The sequence below is a fragment of the Strongylocentrotus purpuratus genome, unplaced genomic scaffold (assembly GCF_000002235.5).
Source record: "Strongylocentrotus purpuratus isolate Spur 01 unplaced genomic scaffold, Spur_5.0 spur5_scaffold_5, whole genome shotgun sequence".
Lineage (NCBI taxonomy): Eukaryota > Metazoa > Echinodermata > Echinoidea > Camarodonta > Strongylocentrotidae > Strongylocentrotus > Strongylocentrotus purpuratus.
The window spans coordinates 26,367,256-26,383,384 of NW_022145611.1; the positions used below are offsets into that span (position 1 = coordinate 26,367,256).

Genomic DNA, 16,129 nt, shown 5'->3' on the forward strand with positions numbered 1-16,129 from the left:
AGTATATTTAATTTCACTTAGAGTGCCTCGAGAGCCAAGCTGAGGCTGATACTTGTGCTATACAAATGCATTGCCATCATTAACATATTCATTCATCATTACCATCATCATCGTCATCATCACCAGCATCATCACCAATGACCACTACTACACTACACTATACTTTGAAGTAAAAGAATGTCATGTAACATGTATGTCTAATTATAGAAATACATGTACCGGTAACTTTCAATATGCAGATCCCAGTCTAACGGATGTTTGTTGACATCACTGTTTGAGTTGCTGTAGGGCATACGTTTTGTACATGTGCTCTGGTATTAAAGTGTGTGGGCTAGTGTTAATATTGTGCAACTGTGAAGTAAGGGTTAGTCAATGTGCATTCTCTTTACACATACTATGAAATCTACTAAAAAGAGATCTTTTGCTGTACACTGCCCTAGCAGCCAACTTACACCAACTTGAACTGTAAAACATGAGTCAAGCACCATTTAGAATGTAAAACAGTTTATGAAATAATTAGGAGTAATACCTGCTTTTTTTCTTCAGCAACATGTACGCCTACTTCTGTTTGAAGCAATGGAAGTCTAGTAAAGACCATGGGTGGTATTCTGAAAATGATGTTATCGTTTAGAAAATGAGATACTAATTCTCATTACAAATTAAAATTAGGACAAGTAATTGGTTAATGTCAGTGCAAAGATGACTGTGTAGGCATACAAGACATCTGTTAGTTCAGCTCTCGAGTTTGTTATGACAACTGAGATAAATTTTCTTTCCTAACATACAAGATAACATCGCTTTCAGAATTCGGCTCATGTCTTCACTGAAACCATTATTTTGGCAGTTTGGGCAAATGACAAAATCAGTTCCTTAGATAGAAGCCAACTGATTATCTAATTACGAGATGTGATATTGTGCTTGTATATACATGCATAGAACCTACATATCATCCAAGCACCTCTGTGTGTCTTTTGGGTTCTGTACTAAAGAGCTTTTCACCATAGTCAGGGTTCCTGCAAAAGGCATGTGCTATACCTACCTCACATTAAGGTGTACTTTTATAACCTTCTACAGAACTTCTTCTTATCTACTTGTTCTACAGACCAAGTTCTTAAGATCAAGTTATACTCCCGCATTACGGTCCTGGGCGGAATTATAGTCCTGTTAATACATTATAGACCTGGTCCTACTATATGGGACAGCACTTGGCCTCTGCTTTCTTCCTTTGTTTCTGCTGGCTCTGGAGTGCATCTTGTTGCCTCTTCTCCTTCATAGCTGTCAGGTAGTCCTGGTCCTGATGTACTGAGATATGTTCCTGAGGCTTCTGGCCCTCGGAGGTCAGCTGGAGGATGGTCTCCACCAGGTATGACATGGCATCAGCTGAAGTGAGATGGATGGTACAAATACAGGAGGTTAAAGGTTATGCAGAGGCTTGATCAATGTATAAAGGGTGAAACTAATACACCCTTTCACGGTTAAGGCCGCCATTTTAATTTACAAGAAAACATTGCGCCATCAATGTTTTTAGTTGCGCATGTATTGTTGTGTCACTATCTGCACCGTGAGCTCACATCATTTTGACATGGGCGCCATTTTAGATTATTTTTATTAAGTAATACAGAGATTTGATAAATAGATGGTAAAACTAAATATGTCATTATTATTTTGTTTGAGTAATGCAGAGTTTCATAAATTTATCTAGAGATTAAAACTAACATTGATTTTCCTTCAAAAATAATTAATTTTTGGAATCTGGATGCACTATGAGGCTAGAAACTAACCTCTAAAAAGCTCACTCTGGAACAATGGCATTTTATTAAAACCACATCTTTAGTGTTGATTTTTTTTTAAAGAATATCTATCTGTCCCACTGAATATCTTGTGTAAGGGCAGAGTCACAAAATTTGAATACTGGTACAGATATGTCAGTACAGTGTATATACAGTAATAGCAAACTAGTGTATATACAGTAATAGCAAACTACTGTATCATTCAACCAGATCAATGTCCTTGGCCAACACTGTGTAATGACCTCAGAAAATGACCACTGAGTAAAGAGCATACAGGAGGTGCAAATGGAGGGCAATGATGTTTACAAGTGATTAACTTGTCTTTAACAAATATATTCAAGAAGTTGTCAACACCAACAAAAAGGATCTTAATTTTAATAAGCTATACCTGGAGTCTAGCTCACATTACAATACATTTACAACACTACATTCAATATATAATTCAATAAAAAGAACATGGAATACACCTACAGCAAAAATCTAATTCAAAATATTTATACAAAGTATTCATAGAAATGCATGCACTACACTGTAAAGAAAGAAATAAAAGGGGAAAAAGATAGAAATGAGAAAGAGGATATGGGAAAGGGATCACACTTTTGAATATTATGCATATTTTTAGGAAAAGAGGACATTTAAAAAAAAAAAATTTTGGTCTCGAAATTTGAAAATTTGACATTTTGTTCAGTTGGGGGGGGGGGGGTAAGGTCACCTTTTTTAGGTCAGCCATTGACATAATTATTTTTTTTTTAAATTTTTTTATTAAAAAAAAAATAAACTAGATGGAATTTTGACTGCGTGCAGTCGAAAATGATGCCTCCGCCATAGAGCAATTTAAACAAGTTTGGAGTTTAAATCTCCAGTGGTTCTTGAGATATCATGATAACAATCTCAATGTATAGAATTTCATAAGTTGACCTCTGTGACCCTTGACCTTTGACCTACATGCTCCAAAATCTAATCAGATTGTCTTCCTATGGTGATACACACTATCATTAAGTTTGAAGTTTAAATCTCCAGTGGTTCTTGAGATATTATGATATGGTGATACATACTATCATTAAGTTTGAAGTGAAAATTCTCCAGTGGTTCTTGAGATATCGCGATAACGATCTCAATGTATGGAATTTCATAAGTTGACCTCTGTGACCCTTGACCTTTGACCTACGTGCTCCAAAATCTAATCAGATTGTCTTCCTATGGTGATACACACTATCATTAAGTTTGAAGTTTAAATCTCCAGTGGTTCTTGAGATATTATGATAACAATCTCAATGTATGGAATTTCATAAGTTGACCTCTGTGACCCTTGACCTTTGACCTACGTGCTCCAAAATCTAATCAGATCGTCTTCCTATGGTGATACATACTATCCTTAAGTTTGAAGTTTTTACATCTCCAGTGGTTCTTGAGATATCATGATAACAATCTCAATGTATGGAATTTCATAAGTTGACCTCTATGACCCTTGACCTTTGACCTACGTGCTCCAAAATGTAATCAGATTGTTTTCCTATAGTGATACACACTATCACTAAGTTTGAAGTTTAAATCTCCAGTGGTTCTTGAGATATCGCACTAACAAACTCAATACAAGGAATTTCATAAGTTGACCTCTGTGACCTGTGACCTTTGAACTACGTACTCCAAAATCTAATCAGATCGTCTTCCTATGGTGATAAATACTATTCCCGAGTCTTAAGTTTAAATCTTAAATGGTTCTTGAGATAAACGGTCAAACGGGACGGACGTACGGACGTACGGACGGACAACCCGAAAACATGATGCCTCCGGCACCACCTTTGGTGGCGGAGGCATAAAAAAAAATTAAAAAAGGGGGGGGGGGGGGGGTTTAAACCCAACCCCCCCCCCCCCCCCCCCCTGCGTACGCGCCAGCATCCAGCATTTAAGTATTGGTGTGTACTGCAAGGTTCTGGAATCATCAAAATGATAAGAAATTTGGCCCAGTCTTGGTAAAGTTACAAGCACTGTACACAGAAAGATGTATACATGACTACGTGACACGTGCACGATATCTATCCGGTCCAAATAGATATAATAATTTACCAAATACATCAATTAGTAGGCGGTTTCACTGCAAAATTTGTATCATCACGTATTAGTCAAAATATATTATTTCACATGATTGGTAATAAGAGCTTCCATTTAATATTTTGAGAGGGGGGCATTTCCAAAACTGGTCTTTACCTTTAATAACAAGTTTTGTGATTGGGTCATGAATTTGGTTCAAATGAACATATGCAATCCTACAATATTCAATGATCGTTGTCGCGGTTGAAAATCAGTCTAAAGTGATGAAATAGTGAATAATAGACTCTTTATGTTGTATAGCTCCCTCTCAAGATTGATATTACTTAAGCTTCAAAACAATGGTTCTTGACAAAAATCGACCGATGTTCTATTCCCATTTTGAAGTTATATATCACAAGTGCATATTCCGAGATTTTCAAGGTCGCAGCTACCATTGTATGACCGTAGGCGCTATCATTTATCATATATTATATAGCACCAATAATTTTGATATTTTAATTTCTCGAAATCCTTAGAGTTCCAGAGCCCAATTTTGTCAAAGTTGCTCATTCTAACACTAGGTTTCACAATGGTAATGCAAATTCTAAATTTCATAATCCAATTCTGTTGGAATATTACCAAAACTTTGTATTACCTTTAACATTTTTGTTAATAAATGCATTCTGTTAGCATACATGAAAGGCTTCTGGCAAGTGGTTGAAAGAGCACATGTGCGTGCTGTTTAACCAATCTAGAGGGAGTGCACTATCTTAAACAGATGAAAAGCATGTGACAATCTATACATCGTCTGTTAGGAACAAGAAGGGCATACACTCTGAGTGATATGAGTTAACCTACTGCCTACAGGTACCGGGTGCTTGTTATGCAAAGGTCTACGGGAGTGAGATAATTCAGTTGGGCAACGAGTTAACACCCTTTTGCTTCCATACAGATGACCTTGCAATAAAACTTGTCCACAACTACAGTATTATAAGTCAGAAGATCATTTATTGAGAACAAAGTACATCATAATAAATCTTTACTGTTCAACTTTATATGGTTTAGATTAGTGCTGTAGTCAAACGTTTAACCGTCCGGTATCCGACCGCCCATGGCGGATTCCGTTTTCAATTGGACGGTTTCGTTTTCCCGATTTTTTTTTTTTTTTTTTTAAATTTTTTTTTTAATAATTTTTTTTTTTTTTTTTTATAATTTTTTTTTTTTTTTTTTTTTTTTAAAGTTTCGATTTATGCCCCTCCACCTGGCACTATGCCTGGCAATGTCTCCCAGCTCAGTAATCTGTGTGTTGACTCACCACTCCAAAACTAGAACAACAGTCCAATTTGTCTGTCATCTTGGTTTGAAAATAATCTTTGTAATAGATCTCATCATCTCAATATGTAGTTTATAATAATAATTCATCCAACTTTTACACATGGTTCTATCCTAGGTCCTCTACTGTTTTTAATTTACATTTATGATCTTACACATTCTTCTAAAAACGACATTGTTACTATTATTTGTGACAAGTTCCCCATCACAAATCGGCCCCTTTAAATGCACCTCGCAGTTAAATGAAAGTCCTTCCCGCTTTTTCACACGGACCTGCTGCCGAGAGAGTCGGTAAAAAAAAACTAAAAAAAAAACGATTTTTTTTTTTTTTTTTTTTTTTTTTTTTTTAATCGTTTAACCGAAAACCGTCCGGTTTTGACTGGCGGTTAAACGGAATTGGAGATATCCGTGATGTTACAGCACTAGTTTAGATTGAAAAATAGAGTAGTGTTCAATATTTTCTAAACCTAACCTAGATACAATTATGCAGAAGCAACAGCTCATTATTCTAGTCACCCCCCCCCCCTTTTTGTATTGATCAACACAGGTGCGTTTGTTTTGATCAAAACATGTGCATTTGAATGTATCAACACATGTGCATTTTTATCAAGGTGCACTTGTTGGCTATCACCCTGGTTGACCTATAGCAAGATTTGAATAATCATTTCAAACCTAATTCAGTAATTCCCAACAAAAATATACTTTGATGCCATAACTGTAATAAAAAAACTATTCCCTAGGGATCATTATCAAAACTGCTTAAAGTAGTCACCCAAAGAAAATTCAAGACAACTGATTATTATGGACAAATTATATATGGATGGAAAGATTTTCTCTTGAAAAACACGAATATTTGCTGAAAAATCATAGAGATATCATGGAAAAGGCGTAAAATGTAATTTTATGGCTAGCTGTATCTCGTTGTGACGTCACAAATCTTGACGCTCTACGGAGGACCACTGAAGGCAGAAAATATGGATCTCAAAATTAACATTTTTTTTTAGAGATGATTACTGTGGGCCCCAAACTATTTTGAAGAGGGAATCTTCCAATACCAATCAATCAATATATGATATCGATAAATCTATTCTAAACATTCTGCACCTGCAAATCTTTCCTGTATTTTGTTATTGACTTTTATCAGTCATATTTTCATCAATATATATGCCATTGTCTATGATTTACGAGATGTTAAACTGACGTAATCATTTACAAACACCTGTTCATTTTCCATACTATCATCAAAATACCAAAAAATTATTCTTCTGTTTGCATGACCTCTCAGACCGACATTTTATTTCTGATTAAATACTTTTCGATACTCCTCTCACTTTTTATTCTTCATTCACTTATATTGCCCTACTCTTTGAGCTTCAGTAAATAAGTTTTAAAAGCAATGACCAATGTAAGTTCAGTACAAACAAAATGTGACAAAGAGGAATTAATAAGTAAATAAAATGAGGAAAATAATAAAAGTGGAGAAAGTACAAAAGGAAGACAATTACAGATATTTTCTTGTATCAGAACATTAAATCAAACTGCTATGTAATTTATACGGCTCACAATGCATGCAAAAAAAATATCACATGGAGCAAATACCAACTTCGTGAGTGCAATAAAGAAGAGAAATAAAAAAAGAGAAATAAAAAAAGATAATAAAAAGTGACAGTGCTAAAAGTGAAAATATTACATCCACATTAATGCATGTGCTGAATACGGTGCAAATCAGTGCGAACTTGGGCAATCTAATTTCATGTACATCTGTTGCATACTACAGTGGTGTACAATGTAATTCACTAAGTTATGAATTATGAATAAACCCCCTTCACTTTTCAAAACATGCAATCGACAAGTGAAACTTTCTATCAATAGAAAGTGATCAATGCCGAGATCTCTATTCTAAATACCGGTAGGCTTTAGAGTATTGACTAGACCTTGTAATTTTTTCTATAATTTAACAATCATTGTAAGAGTTAGTTTTCACTATAAAAAGATACAACTTACCAACCGAAAACTGTACAAATACATGTAGAACATATTTAACACTGTTCATTTCCTTGTATTAGTGGTAGTTTTGTAGAAAGAAAGGGTGAGAGAGAGAGAGAGAGAGAGAGAGAGAGATAGAGAGAGAAGAAGATAGGAGAAGAGAGAGAGTGATGAGATGAGAAAATATAGATGGTCCTACTTACTGACATTGGTGTCATCCTTAGCAGATGTTCCGAACCAGCCGATGAACTTGTTTTCTTTGCAGAAATGATCCAGCATGTCTGCATCTAACACTGTATCTGGCAAGTCACACTGAGTAGGGAGATGAGAAGAAAAAATTGAAAAGTTTACAGTCTTGCAAATAAAATTGGAAAAGACCTTCCATCATGTAAAATATTTACACTAATAAGGAGAGAATGGTTATTTACCGGTATTCATATTCAAAGGAAGGGACACAGAAATGTTACATGTATAAGTCTGGTTTGACATTGGCTGTTGCCCAAAATGGACCAAGATGGACCATCGGGCGACTATACTAGACTGTCTAATCTGAGTAAGGCAAGACAAATAATGGCTCATAACATTACATTTTAAAAAGTGAGAGTAACTTGAAGAAAAAAAAAGGAGAGATGGGTCTGAAAATTGTGATGGGGAATGAGAGTCACATGAGTATCTTTCAAATTTCAATTTCAGCAACCAAATTCAAACTCGGTCAAATATCTTAGTAGGCGCTGAATCACGTTACAAGCTTCAAGTAACAAGGTGTTACACACTTGTGCTACAATTTTTTGTATTATTACTTTTTCTTTTTGAGAGGGGGGGGGGGGGGGATTTCCATTCATTCTGTTTGCATTTAGTAATGCTCTCATGCACTTACCTTATTTGCTAGTAGTAAGAGAGGCACTGGTTGCTCATTAGCTAACATCACTTTTTCATGAACATCTGTTGACCACTATGCATCATCAGATAAAAACAGAAACGAACAATTGAAATCAATAAACATGAATAAAACCTAAATATATCTTGAAGTAACAATAGCAGCTTAAGAATATGTTGGTTTAGATACAAACATACTTGAGTTTTACATGGATATATATATAGGGTGATGCCTATTTATAAGATGTTTAGAATTGAAAGAGTGCAGTGCAGTGAAAGTGAAACACAATATGCCCCAAGATTTACTGGCAAAACATTGAATTATGTATGCATGATGAAACTACTTTTAGCATTATTTGGACCATTGTAAAAAAAAAAGTTGAAAGCTATATAGAGAGAGAGAGAGAGAGAGAGCGAAAATTATCATGGTAAATTTCTTTATTTCTTTTTTTACATTTGATTTCTTGTAAAGATGTGCACTCCTGATGGTCATTTCAGCATGTCTAGACTTATAGTGATTTCTAAGAAAGCATAGTACTCTTATACAAGTATAACACCCTGCACACGGCACAAAAGTACTGCACAAAGTATGTAAATACTCTATTTAAGAGGCGGGTACTCAACTGGAAAAAGAATCTGCAATAAAGCAGATTCAGACACTGGTTGACTTCCAATTTCAATCAATAATCCACCGCCCAAGACAATTTTCCTTTTCTCATAAGAATTAATCCAAGGATACATGCCAGATTTAAAGCTTAAAAATCCTTTAATAGTGCTGTATTCAATGGCAGGGGGGTTACCTCGTACCCTCTCTTGATCCAAACTGTAACGCTACTTTCCTACTGATGGCTGTGTATTAACCCTTTTATAGATAACAAAGTCATTAGTCCTATGTAAAATATTACACTTAAAGTTTATGCTAAGTTTCTTCCTGAATGAAATATGGTACATTTTGAAATCTGTTCTTACAGCAATGTATGGTAGACATGTTAGCAAATTGTTAATAATAAACTGACTAAAGGCAAAACCCAAATTTTGGCTTTAATATTAAAAGTTTATTCATCACAAATGATTGCAATAACCTAATGGTACATAAAGAGGTTAACATGAGTTGAAATTGGTTCACTTTTTGTAAAATCAAAGTTATACACATGTTCCATTCAAAAGCTGAGAGAAACCTCATTTTTAGGAAAAACACATAAGACGATCATCCATTTTGAGCTGGAAGGTAGCATATGTGCGTGCGATTGTGCAAATGCTCTACAAAGCAGGGCAATCTCTACTCTTTTAAAGCTACAGTGATGTCAACATGCCTACCTTTAATACCGAGTCAAATGTGGCCGGTCTAGAAGGAAAGAGTGATACATGTAGATGTGTGAGTCATGCAGTATCAAGTCATACATAAGATGGGCATTCAAAGAGCATTCAAAAGCCAGTATGCATAACAGCGTACCAACTTTAAAATCGGAAGATTCAATATATTAATAATTTTTAAATACCGTAGAGCACTACATGTCGAGCCCCTCAACCCCATTGAAAATATATTTCTTTAGAAACTAAATATTCAAATAAAATATTATGTCAAAAGGAATAATTTTGTTAAGATTGTTTGTTTTCGCAGAATGACGAGTTTGACACTTGGAACTTTGTAAGTTAGTTGACCAAAATATAAACCAAGTTTAACTTTACAAACCAGTCAATAGTACAACATTACTACCTTTCTGTCTTTTTCAAAAGAAAATATATTCAGGATGAATGTACATGCATTCTAGGTATCTAGTCCATTTCAAATTGATTGCTTTATGAAATTGGACTGAAATTGAGTAGATGGATCCCTTTTTGTGTACTGTGTTTCTTCATTCTCATAAAGACTCACTTTTCCCTTTATTTTGTCCAGATTACCTTTATGTAGATATTATATTGTATGATTATCTTTGTAATGTATGTTATTTTATCTTTATATGTATGCAATATTGTATGTTATTTTATCTAAATGTTTTTTTGTGATGAATGAAATAAATTTGATTATCTAAGATATATAAAAATAAATACAAAAGTGAATGAATTGCAGTTCCCCTATTCCTTGACTTTATGCCCTGAGCAATACATTCTTACACATACATTGACAAATTGTTGTACTAACTCTATTACTCTAAATTATCATTATACTTCATAACTGTATATATCACATGAAAATACATACTGTAGTGTACATGCACAGGCAAGCCGCAAGCAAATACTAGTACCGGCACAAACATAACTGTTCTTTAAGTGCATAGTAGGTGAATCCAATCATGTCGTTTTTCAAAAGAAATCTGGCATGCATAGCATATACACCTGTATGTACATATTGCAAACATATAGTTGTCATTTGTTCATATCGTTTGGAGCCAGAAGGTATTAACTCACATACAAAGAGTTAACAACCGTCTTGCTCTGATTCATCAATACCGTGGGTACCGGTATCCTATTTTAATATGTAGCTTATAGTTATACCGTCACATTCTTATTTCCAAATAAAAACAAATACATTGTAAATTCATGGGCATTTATACTGCATTTATTCATTTAAAAGCACTTGCTCATCTAATACGAGACATAATAAACCAAGTGTATAAGATTATAAATATCTTACCTTGACAGGTCAAATACTATTACAGCAGCAATGCTGAAATTGGAAGGAAAAATCAGATTTCATATATTACCATAATCCCCATATGATGTCACTGCTACCAAGTACAGATTTAACATTATAAAATGGGTTCTACAAATGTTGGCAATCTTATTGGTCAAATGACACCATGTGACTGTGCATCATTCTTTCCTACCATACCAATCGTGCAAGAAATGTCCCTTCAAAAAGTGATAACCCACAGCTGAGAGTGATAATACACAGCTACATGTAAGGTGTGCAATTATGTGCATGCATATCACAGGCAAGTACAAAATTAGGATTCGATGAAAGGCACATGGTAATAATACCAGTGGCAAATTTATTGATGTGCACACCAAGACTTACATTACCCTGTTTGGCTGAGCTTTTGTATTGTGATGACATTCAATGCAAATGGCTGTGCCCCCCCCCCCCCCCCCACCTTCCCCCTGATTGTTCATTTCTTCGAATTTTTATCAGGTTTGTTGCTTGTTTCTTGACTTTAATTTTATATTGTACACAACCGTTTTATAAAACAAATAATTAATTTTCTGAAGATTGTGATTTAAAAGACTTTGAGTAGTTGGTGTGTATTTTTATAATCTGGATGAAAGAAGAGATAACTTACAAGAGTACTATAGAACTACTTCGTTGTGACGAGAGTATAAGGTTTTGGGGTTTTGTAAAAAATAAAAAAAATTGGCACAAGTGGCAAACAATACGTTTGATATTCTAGTAGCAAATGTAAGACTACATGTACATATGTATCTCATCTCTTATCATTTAAATGTGGATATAAAGTTGATTTCCGAGAAAGGGCTTTGTCATATTAAAATGTTTGAAGAAGATAAAAGCTTTAAGTATAAAACCTGAATTCAAACCTGATATAAACCTGATGACAGAGCACTATATCTATAAAGGATTGATTGACCCGACCCTTTAAAAAATGTGGAAACACTTCATTTACAATCATAAACTCTTTCACTTTGTTTTAATTTGTCTATGAATAGCACCTGTGATAGATTATTTAATGCATACAGGAAATAATTAATATTATCATGAAATATAAGGAGAATGTAACCAAATACTAGCACACATCTTAGCAATTTATGAAGCCATTTACAGTAAAATTAAACCTCCCTGGGATTCCAACATACAGCAACATTCATAGCTATACTTTCTGTTTTACAACACTAACCCCTTGTATTCAAGTTTTCGATTGTTGAATCAAATAATTATATACATGTACTTCATTATACAAGTGAAACAGACTTTTTAAATACACATTTGGTAGTTCATGAATACTTTTATGTACTTACGCATATTTATAGTAGACTCTTGTCATGTGACCAAACCTCTCATGACCAGCAATGTCCCTGTATCAGATTGAGTGAAAATGAATTCATGCAGTTAAATATTGAACATATTAGAAAACATGTGAAAATAATATTATCATTTATTAATAAAATGATATAACCAAATACATGTAATACATACATTATCTATTTGAATGGTGATTTCAATTCATCTAGATCTAACTCTCTCAATTCAAATTCTTAATTAAAGAAAAAAAATCATACATTATCTCACCACAATTGTAAATTAACTCTTGTATTCTCATCCCAGTCTAATGACTTCAAAGCAAAGTCAACACCTATTGTCAATTTGTAGTTTGGTGAGAAGTAACCTGGAAAAGTATCATGATAGAAAAAAAAAGTATAATGAAGTTACATAGCAAAGTAAGACTAAGGAAAGTAGATTTCCTTTACAATTAAACACACACACAAGCACATGCCCACACACAGAAATATAATAAGACAAATTAAATCTATCAATGTACATTTTGGGAGTTTAACAGATACTATGCAAGAAAATAAGAACAACAACAAATACAAAATTGCTATACAACATTTCCACAAAAATGTACATTTCAGATCTTTATACTGACATTTTTATGATTTATCGTATCCATAAAATACAAGTTCTAGCAATAAACAAGGAAATCCTACAGTGTGCATGTACATGTATGGTTCTTTTTAATGAATTCTGAAAATATGAACATTTTAAGTTTCCATTTTACTGTCAATAAAACAACAGGTGCCATATTTTTAATCAAACATTATCGCAAAATTAATACCCAGTATGTATACCAAACATTGAGTACAACTACAGGGGGTACTTAAAAAAAAAGAATAATGCACAATATTTTGTTGTAAACCACACATTGGTTCATTCTTGTTATAAAATGCCTGCAGATCACATCCTTATATATACATAAGTACCCACGTTTTTGTATAATGATCATAATGTACTTGACATTGGAGATACCAACTTAAAACCACAAACTTTCTATTACAATCATGTGACTACAATCAGTTTCCTATCGTTTTTTAAAGGGAAATAACACATTTTTATACATGTACAATCTACCAGGATAAATAGGGCTAGGGTTGTGATGTCTACTTTCCCTCTTTTCTTCATGATTATTGGAATCCACGTCCAATGTATTTTGTCAGTCTCTGACTCTCTGTCCCATAAGTTATCAACTATCATGAAATTTAGAACAAATATGAACAATGAAAGTTTGAAACTACAATTTTCCTGTATGCCTGGTGACTCTGGTCTGATTCCATCTATAGAAAGGCTATCACTGAAGTACAATCATCAAAGTTAGATGTCGTAAGTAAATAACTTATCCAGGGACAAAACACTATGGACTTGCCAAGTATTCTATTTTGTGTACATGAATACTAATGAATACTGACCTTCTGTATATCTCCTGATGAGTGATGTCTAAAGGGAGTGGGAAAATCATAAGATACAATCTTTAAAATCATAATAAAACAAATTATCTATAATGAGATTAATATACCTGAGATGTATTGTAATACTAGTAATCATTTAAGCTATTTTCTGTAGGAGCAATTGATTCCAATCATTCCATAATTATTGTGCACTCAACAGAAAGACATACATGGAGTTTGTATTGTTCCCTAGAAAGTATCAAAGATTACAGGAGATCAGTGCAGCAGTGCTGAAAGAAAAGGTTACATCACAGCATAGAATCCAGGCAAACTTATAACAATACAATAATTATTTAAGTATCAACCATGTTTTAATTCTGTAATACTACTACACAGCTTACTATAAATCAAATTATAAGTTATATTCACGACTTGATCCGTTTAGTTTCCGTTTATATTGATCGATTTCGGCTTTCTGTTTCATTCTTGTGTTTTACTCTGATGAGTGCAAGTCGAAAAAGCTTTAGTTATGGCTCTTTTCAACGCTATTCTCCGATTTTTTGTAGTACCAATCATCTTTTCAGATAAATTAAATTCAAAAGCATTTAAAACAATAACAAAAATCAAAATAAAAGCAATGTTTTTGATCTTTGCTAACTTTCACTTTTTGAAACACTTGTCACTTTTTTGTTTTGACTTTTGATGCTTTGAAATCACAGAAAAGGGAAGTATCTTAGGGTGGAATCTTAGAGTGGAATAATTATCTATATCATTCTTGAATAGAAATAGTTAAAAGATAAATTCTAATAGTGAATAATAATAATAATAATAATAATAATAATAACATTTTTTAAAGAAAGTCTTATTTACCTTTCCTGCCACCATGATTTATTCCAAGAAGAGAACAGCATCAAAATAGAAAGAAAAATTAAAAGAAAAGAAACACAACTGTTAGTAAATACTGTAGTTTGATATCTAAGGACTTAAAGACATGATGTACATGTTATGTAATATAGGTATTCCAAATCAGGAACCACATCCACATAATTTACTATGTTTGGAAATTGAAAAGATAAAAAAAAATCATTGGATAAGAAAGGTAATTTAATTACAGTTTAGGCCATGTAGATCTACCTGAACAAAATACCGGTAACAGTTTCCAATCAATAAATTTTGCAACATGACAAGTTCTTTTGCAACTTTTGCAAACAAAAATACAAAGAATACAAATTATCACATCAACTAATTAAATACATAAATAACTTGAAGCTAAATAAACAAACATTAAACAAAATTTACAAATTTAAAGACTACTTCCATTGTTTGAATGTCTGTGAAATAACATAAACCACGCTTTATTTATCTGAAACATTACATGATGCCGTACATCTAGATAAACTAGTCCAAAATTTAGAATTAACTTAATCTTAATACAAAGTCACATACAAAAAATATAAATATGATACAAAAGACAAGATTCTACATTTCCAAATCTTGCCACATTTCTGAACTGCAACCCCCTTCCCATACCATTTACGGTTTGACCTGTAGAAGTGGAAAATAAATAATAATGGTGATATTATTAATAATAATAATAATATAATAAAATAAAATAACTGAATATAATAATAATAATAATAATAATAATAATAATAACAATAATCTAGATTCTATAATAATACAAGATATATAATACATATTAGATAGATCTACTATCTAGATCTAACTAATAAATGATTATAAGCACCTAACTCCAAGAGGCTGGAGCTGGTCAAGTCAAAAAGCAAAGACAAATCCACACACACACACCAGCAGGGGTGCTGGTCCGAGAATAAGGATCGTCCGCACAAACGAGGATCTTCTTCGTAAACGCGGACAGACACTTCCGCAAAAATAAGAAACGTCCGCATTTTCGCTGACGATTCTGATTTCCAGTCCGTGCGCTGGCGATGCGAAAAATGGGTGCTGCAATGATTTTCTTGATTCATTTTACATTGACTTTGTACAGAGACTTTCACGCTATGAGGGTTAAATCCTCGAGAAGAGGGTGAACTGGGGGTATTACGTATTTATTATGCAGAATCCGCTTTTTCACATCGCCAGCACGCGGATCTGGGACCCCTGCAGAGCGCCTAGGAACAAAAGTATCCACGAAAATGTGGACAATCCTTAATTTTTGTGCGCGTATAAAGGATATCCTCGTCTATGCGGACCCGATCCTCATTCTTGGACCAGCGCACGCGCACTGACTGATCAAACACACACACACAAAAATGGATCGATGTTAAAATCGCAGTCATATTCACAATTTTCACAACAAATACTCCAAAGTTTGGCCAAACATGAACATACTGCATGCTACATAGTCAGATAGTGTAACATAGTCATTCATGTCTCACGATTTCTCTGCACTCATAGTCAAACTCAAACGTCACTCATCATAGTTCTGTCGCAGTTATACAGCACATGAGAATGTATGAATGGGACTGAAAGAAGATTGAGTTCGCATACTAACCAACTCCGAATTCCCCGATAACAAGCACTTTATAAAGGTGTTCTACCACTGTCCTTTCGGCCGACGACATTTTTGTTTATTTAACTCTCCAATTATCTCAAATAGTATAAATCCTAATTTATGAAGTTGACATAAAAGTGAGAAAAAAAATAATTGTCATCCAAACTGAAGACATGCAGACTATGTGAACGTAGGCTTGGAT

The 16,129-nt window shown here is 33.7% G+C and overlaps 1 protein-coding gene across 1 annotated transcript; it reads right to left on the reverse strand.

Annotated features, from left to right (window-relative positions):
• Positions 1–1,083: 1,083 nt before the first annotated feature.
• Positions 1,084–16,110, reverse strand: LOC100893673 (ras-related protein Rab-32B). Its single transcript, XM_011679160.2, has 10 exons — positions 15,928–16,110; positions 14,283–14,287; positions 13,434–13,461; positions 12,259–12,355; positions 11,988–12,044; positions 10,651–10,683; positions 9,333–9,360; positions 8,017–8,091; positions 7,343–7,451; positions 1,084–1,380 (listed from the first exon to the last, which is right to left on the reverse strand). The coding sequence occupies exons 1-10, from the start codon at positions 15,995–15,997 to the stop codon at positions 1,190–1,192; spliced, it is 693 nt and encodes a 230-aa protein (XP_011677462.1). The 5' UTR covers positions 15,998–16,110; the 3' UTR covers positions 1,084–1,189.
• Between the last annotated feature and the right edge of the window lie 19 nt (positions 16,111–16,129).

Excerpts from the sequence above, each read along its gene's own strand:
- LOC100893673 (XM_011679160.2), bottom strand. The coding sequence starts at position 15,997 with ATGTCGTCGGCCGAAAGGACAGTGGTAGAACACCTTTATAAAGTGCTT. Across the intron at positions 8,092-9,332 it reads CATTTGACTCGGTATTAAAG|TGGTCAACAGATGTTCATGA; the intron begins GTAGGCATGTTG and ends GATGATGCATAG. Across the intron at positions 7,452-8,016 it reads TCTTACTACTAGCAAATAAG|TGTGACTTGCCAGATACAGT; the intron begins GTAAGTGCATGA and ends CTCCCTACTCAG.